The sequence below is a fragment of the Callorhinchus milii genome, unplaced genomic scaffold (assembly GCF_018977255.1).
Source record: "Callorhinchus milii isolate IMCB2004 unplaced genomic scaffold, IMCB_Cmil_1.0 Scaffold24, whole genome shotgun sequence".
Lineage (NCBI taxonomy): Eukaryota > Metazoa > Chordata > Chondrichthyes > Chimaeriformes > Callorhinchidae > Callorhinchus > Callorhinchus milii.
In genome coordinates, this window is record NW_024704765.1 from 229,213 (window position 1) to 249,194 (window position 19,982).

At 47.8% G+C, this 19,982-nt stretch overlaps 2 protein-coding genes across 5 annotated transcripts in view; both read left to right on the forward strand.

The window, feature by feature from the left end:
* Positions 1 to 10,214, forward strand: part of foxj3 (forkhead box J3) — a 73,347-nt gene extending 63,133 nt beyond the window's left edge. The window contains exons 12-14 of one of the 3 annotated variants that reach the window (XM_042343510.1): positions 1,793 to 2,835; positions 4,936 to 5,122; positions 8,386 to 10,214. In XM_042343510.1, coding sequence (XP_042199444.1) covers positions 1,793 to 1,923 — 131 coding nt within the window. In that variant the 3' untranslated portion in view covers positions 1,924 to 2,835; positions 4,936 to 5,122; positions 8,386 to 10,214. Of the gene's footprint in view, positions 1 to 1,792; positions 5,123 to 8,385 lie in introns of all 3 variants that reach the window. The other 2 variants (XM_042343511.1, XM_007910717.2) reach the window with 2 other exon arrangements.
* Positions 10,215 to 15,739: 5,525 nt separating this feature from the next.
* LOC103172130 overlaps positions 15,740 to 19,982 on the forward strand; it is a 9,812-nt gene continuing 5,569 nt past the window's right edge. Inside the window, exon 1 of one of the 2 annotated variants that reach the window (XM_042343740.1) lies at positions 15,740 to 16,031. In XM_042343740.1, the coding sequence (XP_042199674.1) occupies positions 15,894 to 16,031 (138 nt within the window). In that variant the 5' untranslated portion in view covers positions 15,740 to 15,893. The remainder of the gene's footprint in view (positions 16,032 to 19,982) is intronic. The other variant, XM_042343741.1, reaches the window with a different exon arrangement.

Genomic DNA, 19,982 nt, shown 5'->3' on the forward strand with positions numbered 1-19,982 from the left:
TGTTTGAGTTCAGTTATGGTTTAAAGGGAGAATGAGTTAGCTTTCCTGAGGGCTGATCAGTAAATGCACTAGTGTAGTGTTAAGGTCTGATTTGAGGTGGGTAGGCAGGCAGTGGTCTCAGTGCTAACCTGGGTTAGAGAGGAGAATAAGCCAGTCAGTTTTCCATGCCATTGATCACAATTGAACAACAGCTTGCCCTTATATAATTAATGCCTTCACATAGCGTCACACAGCGTCACAAAGGAGATTACTGAGAAGAGGAAAGTTTGAGCGTGATGACGCATAATCAAAGACGACAATAAGTACATTTGTACAGTGCCTTTCATGAAGGGATTGGGATCAGCAGGGTTGGAGGGCAGGGAAGGTTGGGGTAGGAAGGTGACCAAAGGTGCTGTTGAAGAAGAGGGTCTTGAAGTGGGCCTTGAAGGAAGCAAGCAAGCCAGAGGGACGAGGTGAAGGGACTGTTGGGTGGAGTTCCAAAGGGTGGGGACAGAAAGGCTGAAGGCCCAATCTCTGATGGTGGAGCAGGGGACATGGAGCAGCTTGGAGAGTGGCTTTGAAAGTGAGGATGAAGATTTTGAACTCTATCCTCTGAGGGATGGGGAGCCGGTGGAGCCGGGCGAGGGTGAAAGTGATAGGGTCATGAAGCCTGGTGTGGGAGAGGATATGAGCTGCAGAGTTCTGAATAACCTGCAGCTTGAGGAGGGAAGAGTTAGGAAGGCAGACAAGCAGGGAGTTAGCGTAGTCGAGCCTGGAAGTGATTGATGTGTGGATGAGGTCTCAGCAGCCTGAGGGGAGAGGCAGTGGGGGAGCCGGATGGTGTTTTAGAAGTGAGGGAAAGCAATACAGGTCATTACATTACAATATAAGTACATTACATTTTGTGCCTCCCTCTCCCCTCCTTTGCTAGAAAGTGTGTTTGTGTGTGTTGGGGTGGGGGGTTGATGGGCTTGGATTTCAGTTGTTCCATGGTTGACAAGTTTCCCAACCCTCCTGAGTTGAGAATCAAACCTCCCAGCTTTCTCTTGGTTAACAGTTTCTAGCTAATGGGAGCCTTTTTGAAGCATCACCAACAGGTTGACTTGGTTGCCTCTGGACCAACTTTGGGATTCATTTCCCACTCCAGGCTCATACCTCAGTGCAGTATTGTCGAAGGTGTCATTTTACAGATGAAACGATAAACTGAGATTGTATTTGCCTGTTTGGGTGGACATTAAAGTTCCATGTGATAATTGGAAAAGGCAGTTTCTTTCAGTGTCCTACCCAGCAATCCAGGTTCATTCACCTCATAGCTATTTGTTGGAATTTGTTGAGTGCAGAATGGCTGTATGTACATATTTTGACTGCAAAATAGTTGCTACACTTGACACTAATTAACCGTGAAGCACTTTGGAGACGTGCAATATTTTGAGATGATATAAAAATGCAACCGGGGGGTGGGGGAGAGTAGAAAATATTCAGAAGTTAATTTCCAGTGTAATTGCTTTGAATTACAGGTATAGTGAGTTTATGATGACCTTGTGTTTACGGCTATAATAATAATAATCCTTGCATTTGATATAGTGCCTTATCACGCCTTCGAGATGTCTCAAAGCGCTGCACAGAATATACCGTGAGGTGTAGTGACGGTAATAAGTAATCAGTACTTGCAAATAACTGAAGCATGTTTGGCCTCCACATGATGTGTAGATGTTATAGAGTGCGCAAGCTTTATATATTACTTCTTGTTTTTCGCAAACGATTCTTCTTAGTCCAAGAACTTAAAGTTTCTATATCTTTTTTGCTCAACCAGGGCATCAAGCGGGAATGAACCAGCAACATTTGATGTCACCTTCCAGCTTTCCAATGCACAGACCGATGCCCCAGCACCACAACCCTGCAGATGACATCCAGGACGATTTCGACTGGGATTCCATTGTTTAAACTTTCTTCCCTCTTCCTGAAGGACAAGCCTTTTGGAAGCCCTTCCTGTGACATGACTCAGACATTCTTTTAGCTTCTTGCTTACTTGTGTCGGCCGATGCTGGCTACAATCGCTGGACTGACTGACTGACTGCCTGCCTGGACACAGCCGCCGTGACTGCACTAGAGAGCTGCACTTTTGGAAGGAAGGAAAGCATGCCTTCTATTCACAGTCACTACAGAAATGTGGAGTTACCGGGGTCAGCTGCAGCGGTAACGAGCAACGAAGCATTTTTTCTAATTCTGAACATTTTTTTTGTTTTCGTGTTTTTTTTTACAAACTGGGACCTGTGGGGATTGGCATCTCAAATAATGTCCCGTCTGGTTGGTGTGGTTCTGGTATAATGGGTTTGACAAAAGGAAGGTACTATTCAGTCTGATCTCGCTCCCTGTGAGTGGCATCTTCTGGGCCCCACGTGCCAATGTGCGGAGGAGGGAACAGAACATGAATAGGGATAATGAGGTGGTCTCCGCCGGAGTAGGCCAGGCACGCAGCTGGGAGATGTCTTTTTGCGTAAACAAGTTTCTTTCGTGAGAATTTTGATTCGATTTAATGGTGCTGTGGGGAAAACAAAGCTCTCAATTTTGTGCTGGAAATCCAGTTGCTGTACCAGTCGCTGTGTTGCAATCGATACCCGAGAGACGACATTCGAACACTGCAAAGGTGCTGTGTTAAGAGTCTGCATGAATTAGCATTTGTGCCCGCACACCAGCTTCCAAGTCCAAAAGGTTGGAATTCTCTCCCTGAAATCCCGTCGGCTGCTGAGAAAAACGACGACTCAAGAAAGCAGCTAAAATCAGGGCTAAGACAGTAGCTCCCACCCACGGCTGTGCAAAGTGTTGGTATCGGTCGTCTCCCATTGACTGAAAAAGGTATTGTTCTCTCACATTGAGCATTAGTGACTAGAGTCAAATAGTAATCTCCTTCGCAAATTCTGAGGCATCTGTGGTCACCTAAAGGCACGCAAAACAGGTTACAGAGAGAGCATGTAAGCTCTTCTGAAATGTTGAGCATCACTTTGGTTCTGCGAGTGCTCCAGTCACAGCTGGGGCTACTATTCTCTTCTCTGCAGACTGGGATGGGAGAGCACATTGCCAGCACTAGATGTGCAGCAGTGGGTTAAGTGACTCCGTCTGCTTCTCACACTTGTGTTGCAGCTCACCCCCAACCCCCACTTTTCAGATTTTTTAAAAAGTTTGCAGGGAGAAGCAGTGCTTAACTGCATTATAGAGCAGTGCTGACTGGATTATTGCACCCACCCTCTTCCCCCGGTTTCCTCTTCTCTCTCTCCACCACCCTCACTCCCCACCCCTCTTCCACATCTGTAGCATCTGCTCTCTGCTTTAATAGCGCTCTCAAAATTGCTGCACCATCTGTTGATACACAAATCTTTCTGCCCCTGCATTTAGAGATTTTAGGTCTTGAATTGTGTTCAAAACCAAATCTGCGACTGTCATGTGAACCTCTGACCACAGTATTGGGACAGGCGATGGCTCTGTTTGCGTTGGTGCACGGCTTCAGCTGCTCCTAAGCTCTCTTCCTCCTCCTCCTCCTTGCTCGGCGTTGGGTTGAGTGGCAGGTTCAGAGTGCGTTTTATATTTTATTTTGAAGCTGATTTTTTTGGGCCCGGAACATCAATCCTTGTCCAGTCATACAGGTCTGGTGGGCTGCCAGGCACTCAACTCGCTCTCCCTGCGCTGCCACCAATTCTAGGTTTCTGCCACAAGAGACCGTGGGAACCTTTGTGTAACTCACTTGTGGCAGAAACCAGGCATTGAACACTTTCAATCACGCAATATCTGCTGATCCATTGTGACTGGAGGCAGAAATATTCTGCAGTTCCAGGTATCAGACAGGGCAGCAGTGCAGGTTCTGACCCTGGCTTGTTGGCTTTCTGAACACTCTTTACACTAACTCAAGTCACCCCATCGAACATATACTGACGTGCGGAATAGAGCAGCGAATGAATTTGGGCTACTAGGCTGGCGTTTTGAGGACGCTATTGAAAGCTGGGGTTAGAGGTAGAATTTCTTACTGGGAAGCCTTTGCTAGAAGAAATCAATTTTCACCTTTTGAGTGGTGTGTTTGGGTTCAAAATAACGGTGAGCTGAGAGGGATGGGCTGGTGGGGAGTTTGGAAGGATAAGATCAAATGGGCTAGAGAGCTTGCCTATGCCTCTCTTAGAAATAGAACATTTATAGACCGCGGAAATCAGGGCCAATTACCATTAGAGCCATTGGGTTTTATTGAATCTTCCCTGCATCCATTAAATGAGAAATCTTATCTAATCCCGAGCAAACTGAAGTCGCTAAAACAGCTCACGTTTCTGAATTCCTGAGACTTCCATCTCGTGCACTTTTTAAAATCCACATTTTTCCATTTGAAATTAATCATCTCTTTCATTCAAAACATCTGTGGTTCCTTATTTCACTGCTTTAATTCTTCAAAGCATGTCTTTTGGCCCCACCTCTGTGTCTTGTCTCTCTCCACCATCCTGCTTATTTTTCATCTGTCTTTTTATGCCCTTTTTAGCAAGGAAGGCAGTGATTTCACAAAGGAAAAAAAAGTTACCGTCCAAACTCAAGGCACTTGACATGGTGCTTCCGTCTGTTTAACCTTCTCACTGGTGTTAACACATTGACTGTACTGGGAGGAGGTGTACTGTTCACTCCAACAGCACGTCCCGATTGTGTAGCATCCAGTGAATAAAATGTGCATGGAACAGATTCAGTTCAGTAAAGGCTTTTTATTCCATAATTCACGGCAGATAACTGGCAGTATGCTATATATGGACTTGTATCTTGTACTTTAACCAGAGATATAGAATAAATGAATTATTTAACAGATAGTTTGGATTCTTGTCCTCACATGATCTCAAATGCTTCCATGTGCAGTTCCGTGTGCTAGACAGTCATTCTTGGGTTATTCGTCAGCAAATAAATGCAGATCACATCCATGCTCTTTCTTTTTAGAAACAGAATTTAGTGAAACAGAGGGGTGAGTGCAAACAGCCAGTGCTGCCGGCGAAGAAGTGCTGGAAGCTGACGGCCAGTGACAGGTCACAGTGACAGGATTAAGACAGACAGTCAAGTGACTGAGATCAAACAGAAGTCGCTGGGAACACGCAGCAGGTCAGGCAGCATCTATGGAGAGAGGAAAGTGAGTTAACATTTCAGTTTGATGACCTTTCGTCAGAACTGGAGAATGTTGGAAGCGAGCAGATTTTTTAGTCTAATCGATGCCTTTAGTCGATTGACTGAGGCCTGTTGCAACATCCCAAGATTGATGTATCAGTTAATTACAATTTGAGGGAAAGATTCCTGGAGATGTTTGCATTAGAAGGTTGCTAAAAATCTGCCTTTTTTGGTGGCACATACATACAAGCTCCATTTGGTATTGAAAAGTATTTTATACAGAAGCTGCATTCAACACTTTTATGCCATTTAGTTTTATGTTCCCCTCTGCACTGTTACTGATTTACAGCTATCATTTCATCTTTGTTGTTTTAAACATAACATTTTGCAGCACAGACTGGAGAGACTGGGGAAGAAAGTGTGTCACTCTCAGCTGCCAACACCTCTAGCGTGGAAGGAGAATGTGTCCATAGCTGAAACTAAATGTTGTGAAGCACAAACTAGTTTAGGGAGAAGTCAATCCAGGACTTTGCTGTGTAGCTTTCTCTATTGTGAGTGGGCCGGGGGAGGCAATGAGGTGATATTCTGTATGGTACAGAGTGCACAGTGCAGGAGCTCTTCACAAAGGCACCCTGGCACGGACTTCGTAGCCCGTAGCCCGATCACCCCCCCCCCCCCCACCCCCACTCCGCAGCAAGTGGTTCGGCTTGCTTGTAGGCCGGGCTTCATTTGTGGGCTTCCTGTGGAAGATGGCATGGATGGCTTGGGCGTGGGGTGGAGGGGCTGTGCTTTTGTTTGTCTGTATGTGAATGCAAAATAATATTTCTTCTAAGCCCTTGTAGGTAAAGTCAGCCAAATTTGGGTAACTCAAGCGCGCCTATAGGTTGAGAGGGTGTTGGCGTTCACACTGCGTGAGCAGGCTGCTGGTGTGTTGGTTCCCTGTGGGTGCTGTGAGTGCTGTGTGTGAGCTGTGTGAACAGGTTTGTGTTAAAGCTCTTGTTTGTTAAGGAAAGAGGCAGTAAAAAAGTATCTCTTGGGAGAGGCAGACTTGCGCGATATTGAGCAGATTGGCCTGAGGCCAGGTCGCGAAATACCGGTTTCTTGGGCAGATTTCAACCATTAATTGGTCGGTAACTATAGCTTTGCTGCCACTTCATCCTCTCACTGTGTCAATCATAAAGATACTGCTCCATTCACAGTTACACCTGCCTCTCTCTCTCTCTGCGCACTCCCACTTCCAGAGCGCGCCACAGTTCTATCACCTCACCTAGTCCCCTGTTTATATCCTCCTGATTTTCTTGACTGCTCCCTCCTCCTTGGCTGGAGTTGAAAACACTCATGTTCAAACCCTTTCAAGCCCTTGCACCTCCCTACCTCCCCAATCTGTTTGCTCCCCAACCCACTACCTGCTGCCTCCGCTCGACTGGCTCCAGCCTCCTGCATGTCCATCGGTGGCCGCGTTCTTTCAGCCACTGAACTCGGGTACACTCTCCTATGCCTCCGCCTCACCCCCTTCCTTCCCCATCTTCAGATCGTGCCTGAACACCTTCCTCTTTGACCAGTGCCTATGGGCACCTCCCCCTGGCTCAGCGTTGTGCGCTCTGGGACTCTGCCCTGAATGAGGGGACGCTGTGTAAATGCAAGTTGTTGTTGTTGAAGGACCTTTGCACTTTAAAATTGGAAGTTATATATTGAACAGCACAAAGGCCAGCACAATATTCTGCAGCTCTGCCCTCCTTTCCCACCTCCAGGGAACACATTATTGCACTGAAGATTCTCTTCAGATTGAGGAATAGTTGCTGAATGAGGAGCCCTGCATTTATAGGACATAGGTCAATAGGACTTGCAATCGGTGTTGCCAAGCCTGAGAATGTGTGTGTAATGACCTGTCAATGCCCCGTGTGCTCACAGACATGCCAGCTGTGGAGACTCCCACCCCTTCCTGACGTGTATAGAGAAAAATGGTCGAATTCTAGTTAAAACCTTTTGATGGAGGGGATCTGTTCAAGCTCCTGCTCCTCTCTCGCCAGCTCCCTCACATCCAGGAATGTTTTTAAAGCAGCATGAAAATTTGAATAAAAAATAACGATATTTTCTAAATACATTTTACAAATATATTTTTTGAAATTTAAGCTCTCTGGCACCGCTCGGGATGAATCTCCTCTAGTCCAGGCTGATGCTCCAGTCCAAGTGTGGGGGACCGCTGCTTTGTCCTTCGGATGAGACGTTAAATCGAGGTCCCGTCTGCCTGTTCAGGTGGACGATAAAGATCCCATGACACTATTCAAAAAGTGAAGGGAGTTTTTCTCTGGCCAGCAGTCTCTCAGCTAAAATTGAATCATTCACTTCACATTCATTTGTTTGTGGGACATTGCTGTGTGCAAATCGTCTCCTGCGTTCACCTACACATTACACAGTCACTACACTTTTTACAATGATACTGTGAAGTGCTTTGAGGTGTGAAAAGGCAGTATATCAAATGCAAGGATTATTTTTATTAATCTTCACTTCCCCATTTAAAAAAAAGTACAAAGTGTAATTTCAGATTGTTTTAGACTGGGATTGTTCAGCATCTGAGGCTCCGAGATTCTACCCCGTCTTAGTCTGTCAAATCCCTTTGCTTTAAATTTGATTGTGTAAAATACATCAATTCAGTTTCAATTTGGAAACTTTTACGCTGCAGTTTTCTTCTTAAAAAGAAACGGACTTCCAAATTAAAACTGAGTTTAAGATTTGTTTTCACAAATTTGCCTGATCTTCAATGATGCACCAAATGGTCTGACAGATTGGGACGAAGGCTAAAACTAGGGTGAATTTCAGGGCATCTGAAGTCTGTGTAAAAGCGAGTGCTCGGAGCAGAGGGTGTGGTGGTGGGAGACCGAAGAGTTAAAATCATCTTCATGTTGGACTTGCAAACGCTCCTCTGTGCCTGCCTGTGGCCAGAGGCAGATACGGGCTGATTTCATCAGCAATTTGAACAAATCTTGTTATTTTAAAAAGCAAAGGCCAGGAAGTGACACAAATGACAGAGAATGCGATGGCCTGAGACGGCACAAACTGGAGAGAGATGTATTTGATGAGCCTTCCACCAAAGGGGGTCTCCTACACATCAGAAACAGGAATGTTTCCCACCTTTAAAAGATGGATTCTATTTTTTAACAAAGTAATCATTGGAACTGAGAAATATATAAAATATGTATATATATATATATTATATATGTAGTGTAGCACGTCCTTAAAACAATTCTTTTTTTTCCCAAAAAATATTGACTTTCGGCGATGATTCAGTCTTCCCCTGGCGAGATCAGAGAGGATTGAGAGGCTGGTGGTAATGAGTGCAGTTGAGTTCTGTTAGACAGACTGAAAAGAGTTGAGCCAGTTCTTACAGGCAGTTCTTCCTTCTCCGGGAGGGAATAACCTTCACAATCTGGCTCTTCCCAACGGAATTATCACCAAACGGAGGCAGATACGGGCTTGCTTCAAACTGTTCCCCAAGGATGAAATGCACATTTTGACCATTGAGCGAGGGTTCCCTGAGCGCTGGGGCTGAGATTGGAAGGTGTGGAGGGAGGTGCCGAAGATTTGTTCCAAAGGAGAACTTACCTCAGCCAGTAAACTCTTGGTTTGAATGTTGAGTGTCCCGAGTGAAGGGAGACTTGCGAGAAAATCAGACTCCCGAGAAAATGCCGTGAAAATTCCAAGACCAGGGCCTATTATTTTACTGTTAATAAGTAGCAGAATTGTTACATTAGCGATTGTTGCTGCCATTGAGTCATTGCTTGAGGAGCACGAGAGGGTTTAAGTGGTGAATGGTTCTTTTCCTCCTTGTTCATTCTATGCTGGTGGGTTTCAAGGGATCTTTAGTTCATCCACAGTGCAGTGGATACTGGCTGCTGATGTAGCTGTCCATGTTGACCAGGACTGTTCTGTGCACTCATTCCCAAACTACCAGTGTAGTGAAGAACCAGATTTTTCTGTTCTAAAAATCCTTGTGATCAATTTCTCTGGATATTTTGGAAAATTAGTTATTTTGGAAAATGGCATCCTTATTTGATGAGAGCAAACACGAGAGCTTGATTATTGGGGATGTAGTGTGCGGTATTTCTTAACGGAGATTTCTTAATGAGGAATCCTCTTAGAATTTCCATTGAACGATGAGAAATTCTGCTCCGGAAGTAGATTGATTCCGTGTGGATTCCTCTGGGCAAAACCGATTTCTTATCAAAGACGTTTAGGATATACAGCAAATTATCTCCAGTGTGTCAAACAAAGATTACTTTATTAACCTGAACCGGGATGGGCAGAAGGCCATGGCATCAACTGTGCTTATTTTAAAGTTTTTTTCTTAGTAAAATAATAATAATAAAGGTTGTAACAACGCCTCACGCAATCTGGCCACAGATTCTTACAAGAAACCATTTCAGAAACATTGTCATTGAATTTCCGAAGTGCTTGTGTGCAGGTTCCCAGGTTATTTTTTATCAAAGATGGAATGCGAGTTTTTTGAAATACGAATCTTTGGTAGTACCTGATCTTGGGTTGTTTAATATAAGCCACTTCCCATGCAGTGTGTCCAAGTGCCACTCACTGTGAGGCAGGAGGCAGTAGAAGCAAATCCAACTCTTTCTAAGTATAAAACGGTGCTGGCTTTCAAGGCACATTTTAAAGAAGTAAAAAAAACATTTTTAAAAAAAGTTTGATGTGGTGTTTATGTGCTTAACTGTAAATATATTATTTTTTGTCTTTGAAATTGTCCTTTTATTTTCTGGGGTGGGAAAAGGGGCACAGGGGAGAGAATGGAGTTTTATTATATAGAGGAATACGAAGTATTTTGATATTGTGGATTCCCAGTGATGTATATATATATCTATGATGTATATAGTCTTGAAATCAATATGAATTTTTTGTGAACAGTACATTTACCTGTACGGCTGCTCAGCAGTCAGTGACTCAGTGTTTGTATGTTTTTTGTTATTGCACGTTTTATTAATCTTGCTAAACCAAGAAATGCACAGCTATCATTTGTATCAGTTTACTGCTGTAAAGTAAGTGGTTGCTGCCAGTAGTGATATGCATGGATGGCCCTTACAATAAACGCTGTCGCTTCTGTACATGTTTAAGGGCTTCTGTTCATCTTAATGATGTTTGTGAGGACTCACAGCTACATGCGTCTTCACAGCCACAGGATTCACCTCTTCGAAACCTGAGCTTTTGCACTTGTTTGTTTATCGGTGTGTTACATGTTTGGGTCGGCTGTTTCAAAGGACGTGTTCAGAAAGTACTAATGCAGATACAGACCTTCACTCCCACATGAGCCGAGGGCTGGTTACAGCTGTATCCACACTGCCTGCACCTTGCGTTTCCTATTAAAATAAAGTGTTTGTTTTGTGTGAGCGGAAGATGATGGTTTATCCTGAGAGAGTTCAAGGTCTATTCGCTGTGGATCACGATAGCCCATCTCAGGCGTGCCGCAAACAGTAATTTGTATCTACACAGCACACTTCACACGTGTTAACAATGGTGGAGCTTGAGGTCGAGCGGAGAGAGAGGAGATGACCCAGTTGAAGAGGAAGGTCTCAGGTGCTATCTGACGATGGGCAAGGAGGTGGAGGGGTTGTGGCAGACAGTGACAGAGCTTCGGGGTAGGGGCTAATGGAGCTGGTGGGGGTGAGGTGGTGCTCTGGGTGACCATTCCCGATCTGGCTGACAAACCTTCCAATAAATTTGTCATTCACTTCACAGCTGCTTGTGGGACATTGCTGTGCACTAGATAGCTACTGTGTTTGCTTAAAAAATACAGTCGCAACATACAGTAGTCTTTAATAATAAGGATTTAGATGATTTACTGTATAGTGTAGCGACTATTTTGTAGTGAATATAGCAGCCGATTTTCTCACAGCAATATCCCACAAACAGCCTTGGAGCAAGTGACCCCAATTTTAACTGGGGGATTGTCGGCCAGGATACCAAGAGAGAGAGAAACCCCTCTTTTCAAATAGTCCCACAGGATATTTAATGTCCCCTGAACAGGCAGTTAAAGTCTCATCCAAAGCACGGCACCTCCAACAATATTCAGTACAGCCTGAACTGGAGCATCAGCTCAGTCTGCGAGTTCAAAGTGGAGAACCCACAACTTTATGACTCTGAGGTTGGAGCTCTACGAACTCAGCCGGGCTAAAATCTTATACCAGTTGATCTATAGACCTGTGATGTGCCTTGAGATGTTTTGATGTGTTATAGAAATGCAACATCCTTCTTTATCGATTCGCCAATCGTTATTAAGTTGGTATTGATTCAGGCCAGACCCTCCCCTGCCTTGTCTGAAAATTAAAGGTTCCAGAACTAAACAAAGCCGCCTAAGCTGACACCTGTTGTTATCCCGATCGCAAGGTAAACAGAGGTTTGTGCAGTAAGGAGTAAGGACTAAGCTACAGGACTCCATGGTTGAACAGGAAGGTCTTCAGGTGTGAATCTGAAAGGGGGGAGGAGCACGAGGGAGAAAGTTCTGAAATTTCAAAGTGGTGATCATGCAGTGAGCCAGTCGAGCGGAGGCAGTGGGTAGTGGAGTGGAGAGTAAGCAAGTCAGAGAGGTGGTGGGGGGGAATGCCAGGGGGTGAAGGGATTTGTAAACTAGTGCGAGGATCTTGAAGTCGATCCGTTCAGTGATAGGGAGTCAGTGGAACCCTGCGGGGACTGGTTTGATGGGGGTACGGAGTTCAGAGCGGGTGAGTACGGGTGGCGGACTTCGAATTTATTGGATTTTGTGGACAGTGGAGCTGATGCCATAGACGGTGGAAACGGAATATTTCTATATGTTTGTTTCAATTTATTCATGCAGTGAAAAAAATTAAGAAAACATCAACCTCATTGGCAGATATGGGGCTTGCAGTACCAGCAACGCAACACAAGGCAGCAGCAACCATCAGACTTGATCACTGGGTTTGGCAAATTCTCAATGATTGAAGAATGATTCTTAATGATTCTTGTAACCGAACCTGAGAACAGGAGAAATTTAAAGGTCATTTTCCCATAACAGATATCAACGTCGTTATACAGTGTCGGCGTTTGCTCAGCGTTTGCTTAGTGTTTGCTCCTGCAGGAATCCGATTCCAACAACAACAACGCCCTGCATGTGGGTTAGCGTCCCTGCTCTTTCCCTGCCCCCCTCTGTCCAATTGTTTTAAATGACCCCCCAATCAGCTCTGCTGTACCCCCTCCTCCCGCCGCAGATCCTCTGCCTACCTCCCTTCTGACATCCCTCAGGGAGAGGAAGTCTTGCTGAACCTCTCCTTTTAACCCCCAAGTTACAATCTGGAAATCACGCCCTCTCGTCCTCGAATACCCGGCCAGAGGAGAGAGTTTACTGTGATGTAACGGCTCCCACATCAGGAGAATGTCTCATTGTGTGTCATGGGATCTGTTGTGAAGTGTAGTGACTATCAGTAGAACAAGAGGGCACAGGTTTTGTGTTGTAAAGGGAAATGTCAGGGCAGAGAGTGGGAAGTATCTTTACCAAGTGGGGATTTGATGACTGGAACAGGCTACAGAGAAGTGTGGAGTCCTGTAGATCAGTGGTTGGAGCACTCGCCTCGCAAGCCAGAGGAGCTGGGTTCGATTCCTGGGGGAAACCTTAGGCAAGTTTCCTTACTCCACACACATCAGTTTACTAGCGGTTAGTAGATTGGTAGATTGCTTTCCAGGGGTAATAATTTCTCTAAAACAAAAAAAATCCAATCACTCAATTCATGACTGTTTGTGAGATGTTGCTGTGTGCTGACTCGTTTAACCCACAAAATATACAATTAACTTTAAATATATTCTTGGGGGTGGAGGTAAGCGGGTCTCCCTGGAACTGGTTCCAAGGTGACATGTTTGACAATGGAGTGTTGGACTCGAGCCAACTCTCTGTGGTGGTCTTGATGGTGATCCTGTCCCCTCCACCCTCGCCCGGTTCCATTGGCTCCCCATCCCCCAGAGGATAGAGCTCAAAATCCTCGTTCTCACCTTCAAGGCCTCCACGGTTTTACTCCTTCCAAACTCTGTGTCATGCTAACTCTATATGTGGAGTCCTGTAGCTCAGTGGTTAGAGCACTCGCTTTGCAAGTGAGAGACCTGAGTTCAATTCCAGGCAGAGGGCCAAACCTTGGGCAAGTTTCCTTACTCCACACAGAGCCTAATAATAATCCCTCCAAAGCAAAACAATGATAAATTGGTCATTTTCAATCCATGACTGTTTGTGGGACACTGCTGTGTGCAATTGGCTGCCGCGTTCGCCCACAAATATACAGTCAATTCACTTTACAGTATATTCTGTGAAGCGCTTTGAGATGTCGAGAAGACGTGATAAGGCGCTATATCAAATGCAGGGATTATTATTATTATCCAGGGTTGGCTCCATTCTGACATTCCATTACCAGGCATGTCACCTTGGAGGCAGTTCAGCTGCAAGGAGACCCCACTTACCTCCCCCCACCCCCCCATCCTTCAGCCGATCTGCCCCCACCCTTTGGAACTCCATCCCAAAGTCCCTTCACCTTGCCCCCTCCCTTGCCTCCTTTAAGGCCCATCTCAAGACGCTTCTCTCGACAGCGCCACCATTCTACAGCCACCCTCCCTGCCCTCCACCCCTCCTGATCCCAACCTTCTGCTCGGGTCCAAATTCTTGACCCAGGCACTGGGTGCAGGGAGTCCTCCCACTCAGCTCCTGTTAACCCTACAAGCCAAAGCCCTAATGGGTAGGGTGGTCCTCGCTGGACAAACAGAGGAAAAGCTTGGCCAGACAGTGATATCAATGGCAAGGTTTGTGGTTTCAGTTGGTTAGATTCCAGCAGTTACCCCAACGCACGCTCTGGGCTCCCCCCAAACCTTGGCTCTTGCCAACCTGCGCCTAATACTTTCCGGAATTTGGTAAGCAGGATGTGTCCCTCCAGGGAGAGAGAGCGCATTCCATTCCAACAATCTTAAGCATGTTGATGGGTTTCTGCGTGTGTCAGACACCCGGCTGGACAAAAAAAAGTATATCCTGTGAAGTGCTTTGAAGCATCTCAACGGTGTGATAAGGCGCTATATCAAATGCAAGGATTATTATATTCTAAAGCATGGTTGGTGTTGTGATGGAAGGACACTGGGCAGATCTTCTGGATGAGATCAAATGAGACGAAGGGTTATTTGATCTGAAGCATGATCTTATCTCCCCCTCCCCTGGGGAGCCATCTAGTTTGAAAGAAAGCTGACATTAGCTGACATCTGTGTTGTGCCTCTGAAATACTCTGGAACACTCTCCCTCAATCCCTCCGTCTTGGCCCTTCTCTCCCCTTTTTCAAGTCCTGCCTGAAGACCTACCACTTTAACCATACTTATGGCCACTTGCCCCCACCCCACCTGCCCTCGGCTCAGAGTCAGGCTCTGCTACTGTTAAGCGCTTGGAGACGCTAACCTGCGTGGAGGGCACTATATAAGTATAAGTTGTTTTTGTCGTCGTTGTTGTCAACAGTTCAGTTCTGTGTTTAATTCAGTTCTCACCAGTGAACAGCCAGGAGAAAAGCAGCCATTCCTCACGATGTCTGGAGAGAACAACTCCTCACAAGTCAGAGGGCATTTGACCCCTTCAGCACCAGACAAAAACTAGTGTAACAATGCTGGACTTTGTGCTCACACTGACACCTTTCCGGCCTGTGTTTGGGTACAGAGCATGTGATGCTGAGACGACAAATTGGAAACGATTTGAGAAAAAAAACAACCTCAACATAGTCTCCGCGTCCCCCAAGGAGGCCTTGATTAGGAGCATTTGTTGGTATCTGCTTGTTGATGAGTTCAACAACAACAAAATTACATTTGTAAAGCACCTTTCACGTCGGGAGGACGTCTCAAGGCGCTGAACAGTCGGGGGTCAGGACCCGAGCATGGGGTGGGTGACAGGGTTGGGATGAGGGAGAGGATTGAAGTAGGAGGGCGGCTGAAGGCACAGTCAAAAAAGGTCTTGAGTTGAATGAGGCGAGGGAGGGAGCGAGGCAAAGGGACTGGAATGGAGTTCCAAAGGGTGGAGGCAAAGAGGCTGAAGGCCCTGCCACTGATGGAGGGTGGGTCGGGCAGGAGACATGGAGCAGGCCGGAGCCTGCTGAGCGCAGGGAGCAGACAGTTTGATAGGGGATCAGCAGGTCAGAGATGTAGGAGGGGGCAAGGCCGTGGAGGGCCTTGAAAGTGAGGATGAGGATTTTGAAATCTATCCTCTGAGGGATGGGGAGCGAGTGGACCCGGGCGAGGGTGGGGTGATGGGGTCATGGAGCCTGGTGCGGGAGAGGACATGAGCTGCAGAGTTCTGAATGATCTGCAACTTGTGGAGGGAGGATTTGGGGACCCAACAAGCAGGGAGTTTCTGTAATCGAGCCTTGAGGTGACGAATGCATGTGTGAGGGTTTCAGTGGCCTGAGGGGAACTTCACCCAGAAGGTAATTAGAATGTGCCAGAAGCTGTAGCCAATGCAGAAAATATCAAACTACGTTCCCCACATCAATGCCATGACCCACTCTACCTTCCCCCACCTCCACTCAAGGCCTCCTGGGGGGAAGTGGAGGCTCCTTTGAGGGTTTTTTTTCCCCCAAAAAATGTTTCCGATTTGTTGTCTCAGCGTCTCACGTGGGGGAAGGAATGTGAGTGGATCAAAAGAAGGAGGTGGGGCTGACATGGAAGGCAACCAGACGGGGAGATGGAAAGATGAGATTACTCGAAAGTCTTCGCTGACGTCCTCTGGGGCTCAGTTTATCGGCTGAAATCTTTTATTTTAACGAAATTTACAAATGGCTAATTATCATGAGGATCTACAAATAGACCGACTGTATTTAACCAACCAGGCAGGACTGTCCGAGAGTGACCTAGAGATTGTGCTCAACTACCTTCACACCAAGAGCATTATCAACTTGGTGGAGCTTCAGAAGGTAAAGTGTCCTCACTGTGTGTGTGTATATGGCTTTCTCTCTCTACCTTCCTGCTCTCTCTCTCTCTCTCTTTCTACCTTCACACTCGGTTGATCTGCCCTTCTTTTCCTCTTCCTCTCGGTGTCTCTGACTCGCTTACACAGACACGTTTGCAGGAGTTTATCTCTCCGAACCTGTTGTATAAAATGGCGTCTGTCCTTCAAGCGACGCACACTTTTCCCACGTGGCGGCCTCTCTCTGCGCCTGTGACACCTCCTCACGAGATGTCACTCCTGACCACTCCTGACTCACCGTCTGTCTCACTCACCGTCTCTCTCACACTCACCGTCTCTCACACTCACCGTCTCTCTCACACTCACCGTCTCTCTCACTCACCGTCTGTCTCACTCACCGTCTCTCTCACACTCACCGCCTCTCTCACACTCACCGTCTCTCACACTCACCGTCTCTCTCACTCACCGTCTCTCTCACACTCACCGTCTCTCACACTCACCGTCTCTCTCACTCACCGTCTCTCTCACACTCACCGTCTCTCTCACTCACCGTCTCTCTCACTCACCGTCTCTCTCACACTCACCGTCTCTCTCACTCACCATCTCTCACACTCACCGTCTCTCACACTCACCGTCTCTCTCACTCACCGTCTCTCTCACACTCACCGTCTCTCACACTCACCGTCTCTCTCACTCACCGTCTCTCTCACACTCACCGTCTCTCTCACTCACCGTCTCTCTCACTCACCGTCTCTCTCACACTCACCGTCTCTCTCACTCACCGTCTCTCACACTCACCGTCTCTCACACTCACCGTCTCTCTCACTCACCGTCTCTCTCACACTCACCGTCTCTCTCACTCACCGTCTCTCTCACACTCACCGTCTCTCTCACACTCACCGTCTCTCTCACACTCACCGTCTCTCTCACACTCACCGTCTCTCTCACTCACCGTCTCTCTCACACTCACCGTCTCTCTCACTCACCGTCTCTCACACTCACCGTCTTTCTCACACTCACCGTCTCTCTCACTCACCGTCTCTCTCACACTCACCGTCTCTCTCACACTCACCGTCTCTCACACTCACCGTCTCTCTCACACTCACCGTCTCTCACACTCACCGTCTCTCTCACACTCACCGTCTCTCTCACACTCACCGTCTCTCTCTCACTCACCGTCTCTCTCACACTCACCGTCTCTCTCACACTCACCGTCTCTCTCACACTCACCGTCTCTCTCACTCACCGTCTCTCTCACACTCACCGTCTCTCTCACACTCACCGTCTCTCACACTCACCGTCTCTCACACTCACCGTCTCTCTCACACTCACCGTCTCTCACACTCACCGTCTCTCTCACACTCACCGTCTCTCTCTCACTCACCGTCTCTCTCACACTCACCGTCTCTCTCACACTCACCGTCTCTCTCACACTCACCGTCTCTCTCACTCACCGTCTCTCTCACACTCACCGTCTCTCTCACACTCACCGTCTCTCTCACTCACCGTCTCTCTCACTCACCGTCTCTCTCACACTCACCGTCTCTCACACTCACCGTCTCTCTCACTCACCGTCTCTCTCACTCACCGTCTCTCTCACACTCACCGTCTCTCTCACACTCACCGTCTCTCACACACTCACCGTCTCTCTCACACTCACCGTCTCTCACACTCACCGTCTCTCTCACTCACCGTCTCTCTCACACTCACCGTCTCTCTCACACTCACCGTCTCTCTCACACTCACCGTCTCTCTCACACTCACCGTCTCTCACTCACCGTCTCTCTCACACTCACCGTCTCTCTCACACTCACCGTCTCTCTCACACTCACCGTCTCTCACACACTCACCGTCTCTCTCACTCACCGTCTCTCTCACACTCACCGTCTCTCTCACTCACCGTCTCTCTCACACTCACCGTCTCTCTCACACTCACCGTCTCTCTCACACTCACCGTCTCTCTCACTCACCGTCTCTCTCACACTCACCGTCTCTCTCACACTCACCGTCTCTCACACTCACCGTCTCTCTCACACTCACCGTCTCTCTCACTCACCGTCTCTCACACTCACCGTCTCTCTCACTCACCGTCTCTCTCACACTCACCGTCTCTCTCACACTCACCGTCTCTCACACTCACCGTCTCTCTCACTCACCGTCTCTCTCACTCACCGTCTCTCACACTCACCGTCTCTCTCACTACTCTCTCACACTCACCGTCTCTCTCACACTCACCGTCTCTCTCACACTCACCGTCTCTCTCACTCACCGTCTCTCTCACACTCACCGTCTCTCTCACACTCACCGTCTCTCTCACACTCACCGTCTCTCTCACACTCACCGTCTCTCTCACACTCACCGTCTCTCTCACTCACCGTCTCTCTCACTCACCGTCTCTCTCACACTCACCGTCTCTCACACTCACCGTCTCTCTCACACTCACCGTCTCTCTCACACTCACCGTCTCTCTCACACTCACCGTCTCTCTCACACTCACCGTCTCTCACACTCACCGTCTCTCTCACACTCACCGTCTCTCTCACTCACCGTCTCTCACACTCACCGTCTCTCTCACACTCACCGTCTCTCTCACACTCACCGTCTCTCTCACTCACCGTCTCTCTCACACTCACCGTCTCTCACACTCACCGTCTCTCTCACTCACCGTCTCTCTCACTCACCGTCTCTCTCACACTCACCGTCTCTCTCACACTCACCGTCTCTCTCACACTCACCGTCTCTCACACTCACCGTCTCTCTCACTCACCGTCTCTCACTCACCGTCTCTCTCACACTCACCGTCTCTCACACTCACCGTCTCTCTACACTCACCGTCTCTCTCACTCACCGTCTCTCTCACACTCACCGTCTCTCTCACTCACCGTCTCTCTCACACTCACCGTCTCTCTCACTCACCGTCTCTCTCACACTCACCGTCTCTCACACTCACCGTCTCTCTCATACTCACCGTCTCTCTCACACTCACCGTCTCTCTCACACTCACCGTCTCTCTCACACTCACCGTCTCTCTCACTCACCGTCTCTCTCACACTCACCGTCTCTCTCACACTCACCGTCTCTCTCACACTCACCGTCTCTCTCACACTCACCGTCTCTCTCACTCACCGTCTCTCTCACACTCACCGTCTCTCCCGTCTCTCACTCACCGTCTCTCTCACACTCACCGTCTCTCTCACACTCACCGTCTCTCTCACACTCACCGTCTCTCACACTCACCGTCTCTCACACTCACCGTCTCTCTCACTCACCGTCTCTCTCACTCACCGTCTCTCTCACACTCACCGTCTCTCTCACTCACCGTCTCTCTCACACTCACCGTCTCTCACACTCACCGTCTCTCTCACTCACCGTCTCTCTCACTCACCGTCTCTCTCACACTCACCGTCTCTCTCACACTCACCGTCTCTCTCACACTCACCGTCTCACCCCTCTCTTGCCTCCTTCAAGACCCTCCTCTTCGACTGTGCCTTCGTTCACCCTCCTATTCCCTACCCTCACCACCCTCCACCCCTCCTGATCACTACCACCAACTCGGGTGCGGATCCCTGACTGGCCAGCGCCTTGGGAAGCCCTCCTGACGTGAAAGGCGCTGTGTAAATGTCAGTTGTTTTTGTGTTAATACTGTGACAGTCTGTGACAGGCTGCCTGGCCTGAAGGGTGCTATTCAGCTGTTTTTGTTGTCGTTGTTCCTGTGAGGCCAGGCCTGTGTGACTCTCTCTCTCGCCTGTAGATATGGAGCCATTGCAGTTATGCTGAAAAAGATGGAGAGCAAGGAGCAGTTTGCGATCCCCAGCCCAGGGTTTGCAGTTTGGGATAAGCTGGCGTTTTAATAAACAATTCTAAACCTTCTCCCGCTTGTCTTTGTGTTCAGGACATCCTCCCAATGGGAAAGGCACAATACAAATGTAATTTTGTTGTTGTTGTTGTCACTGCCTGG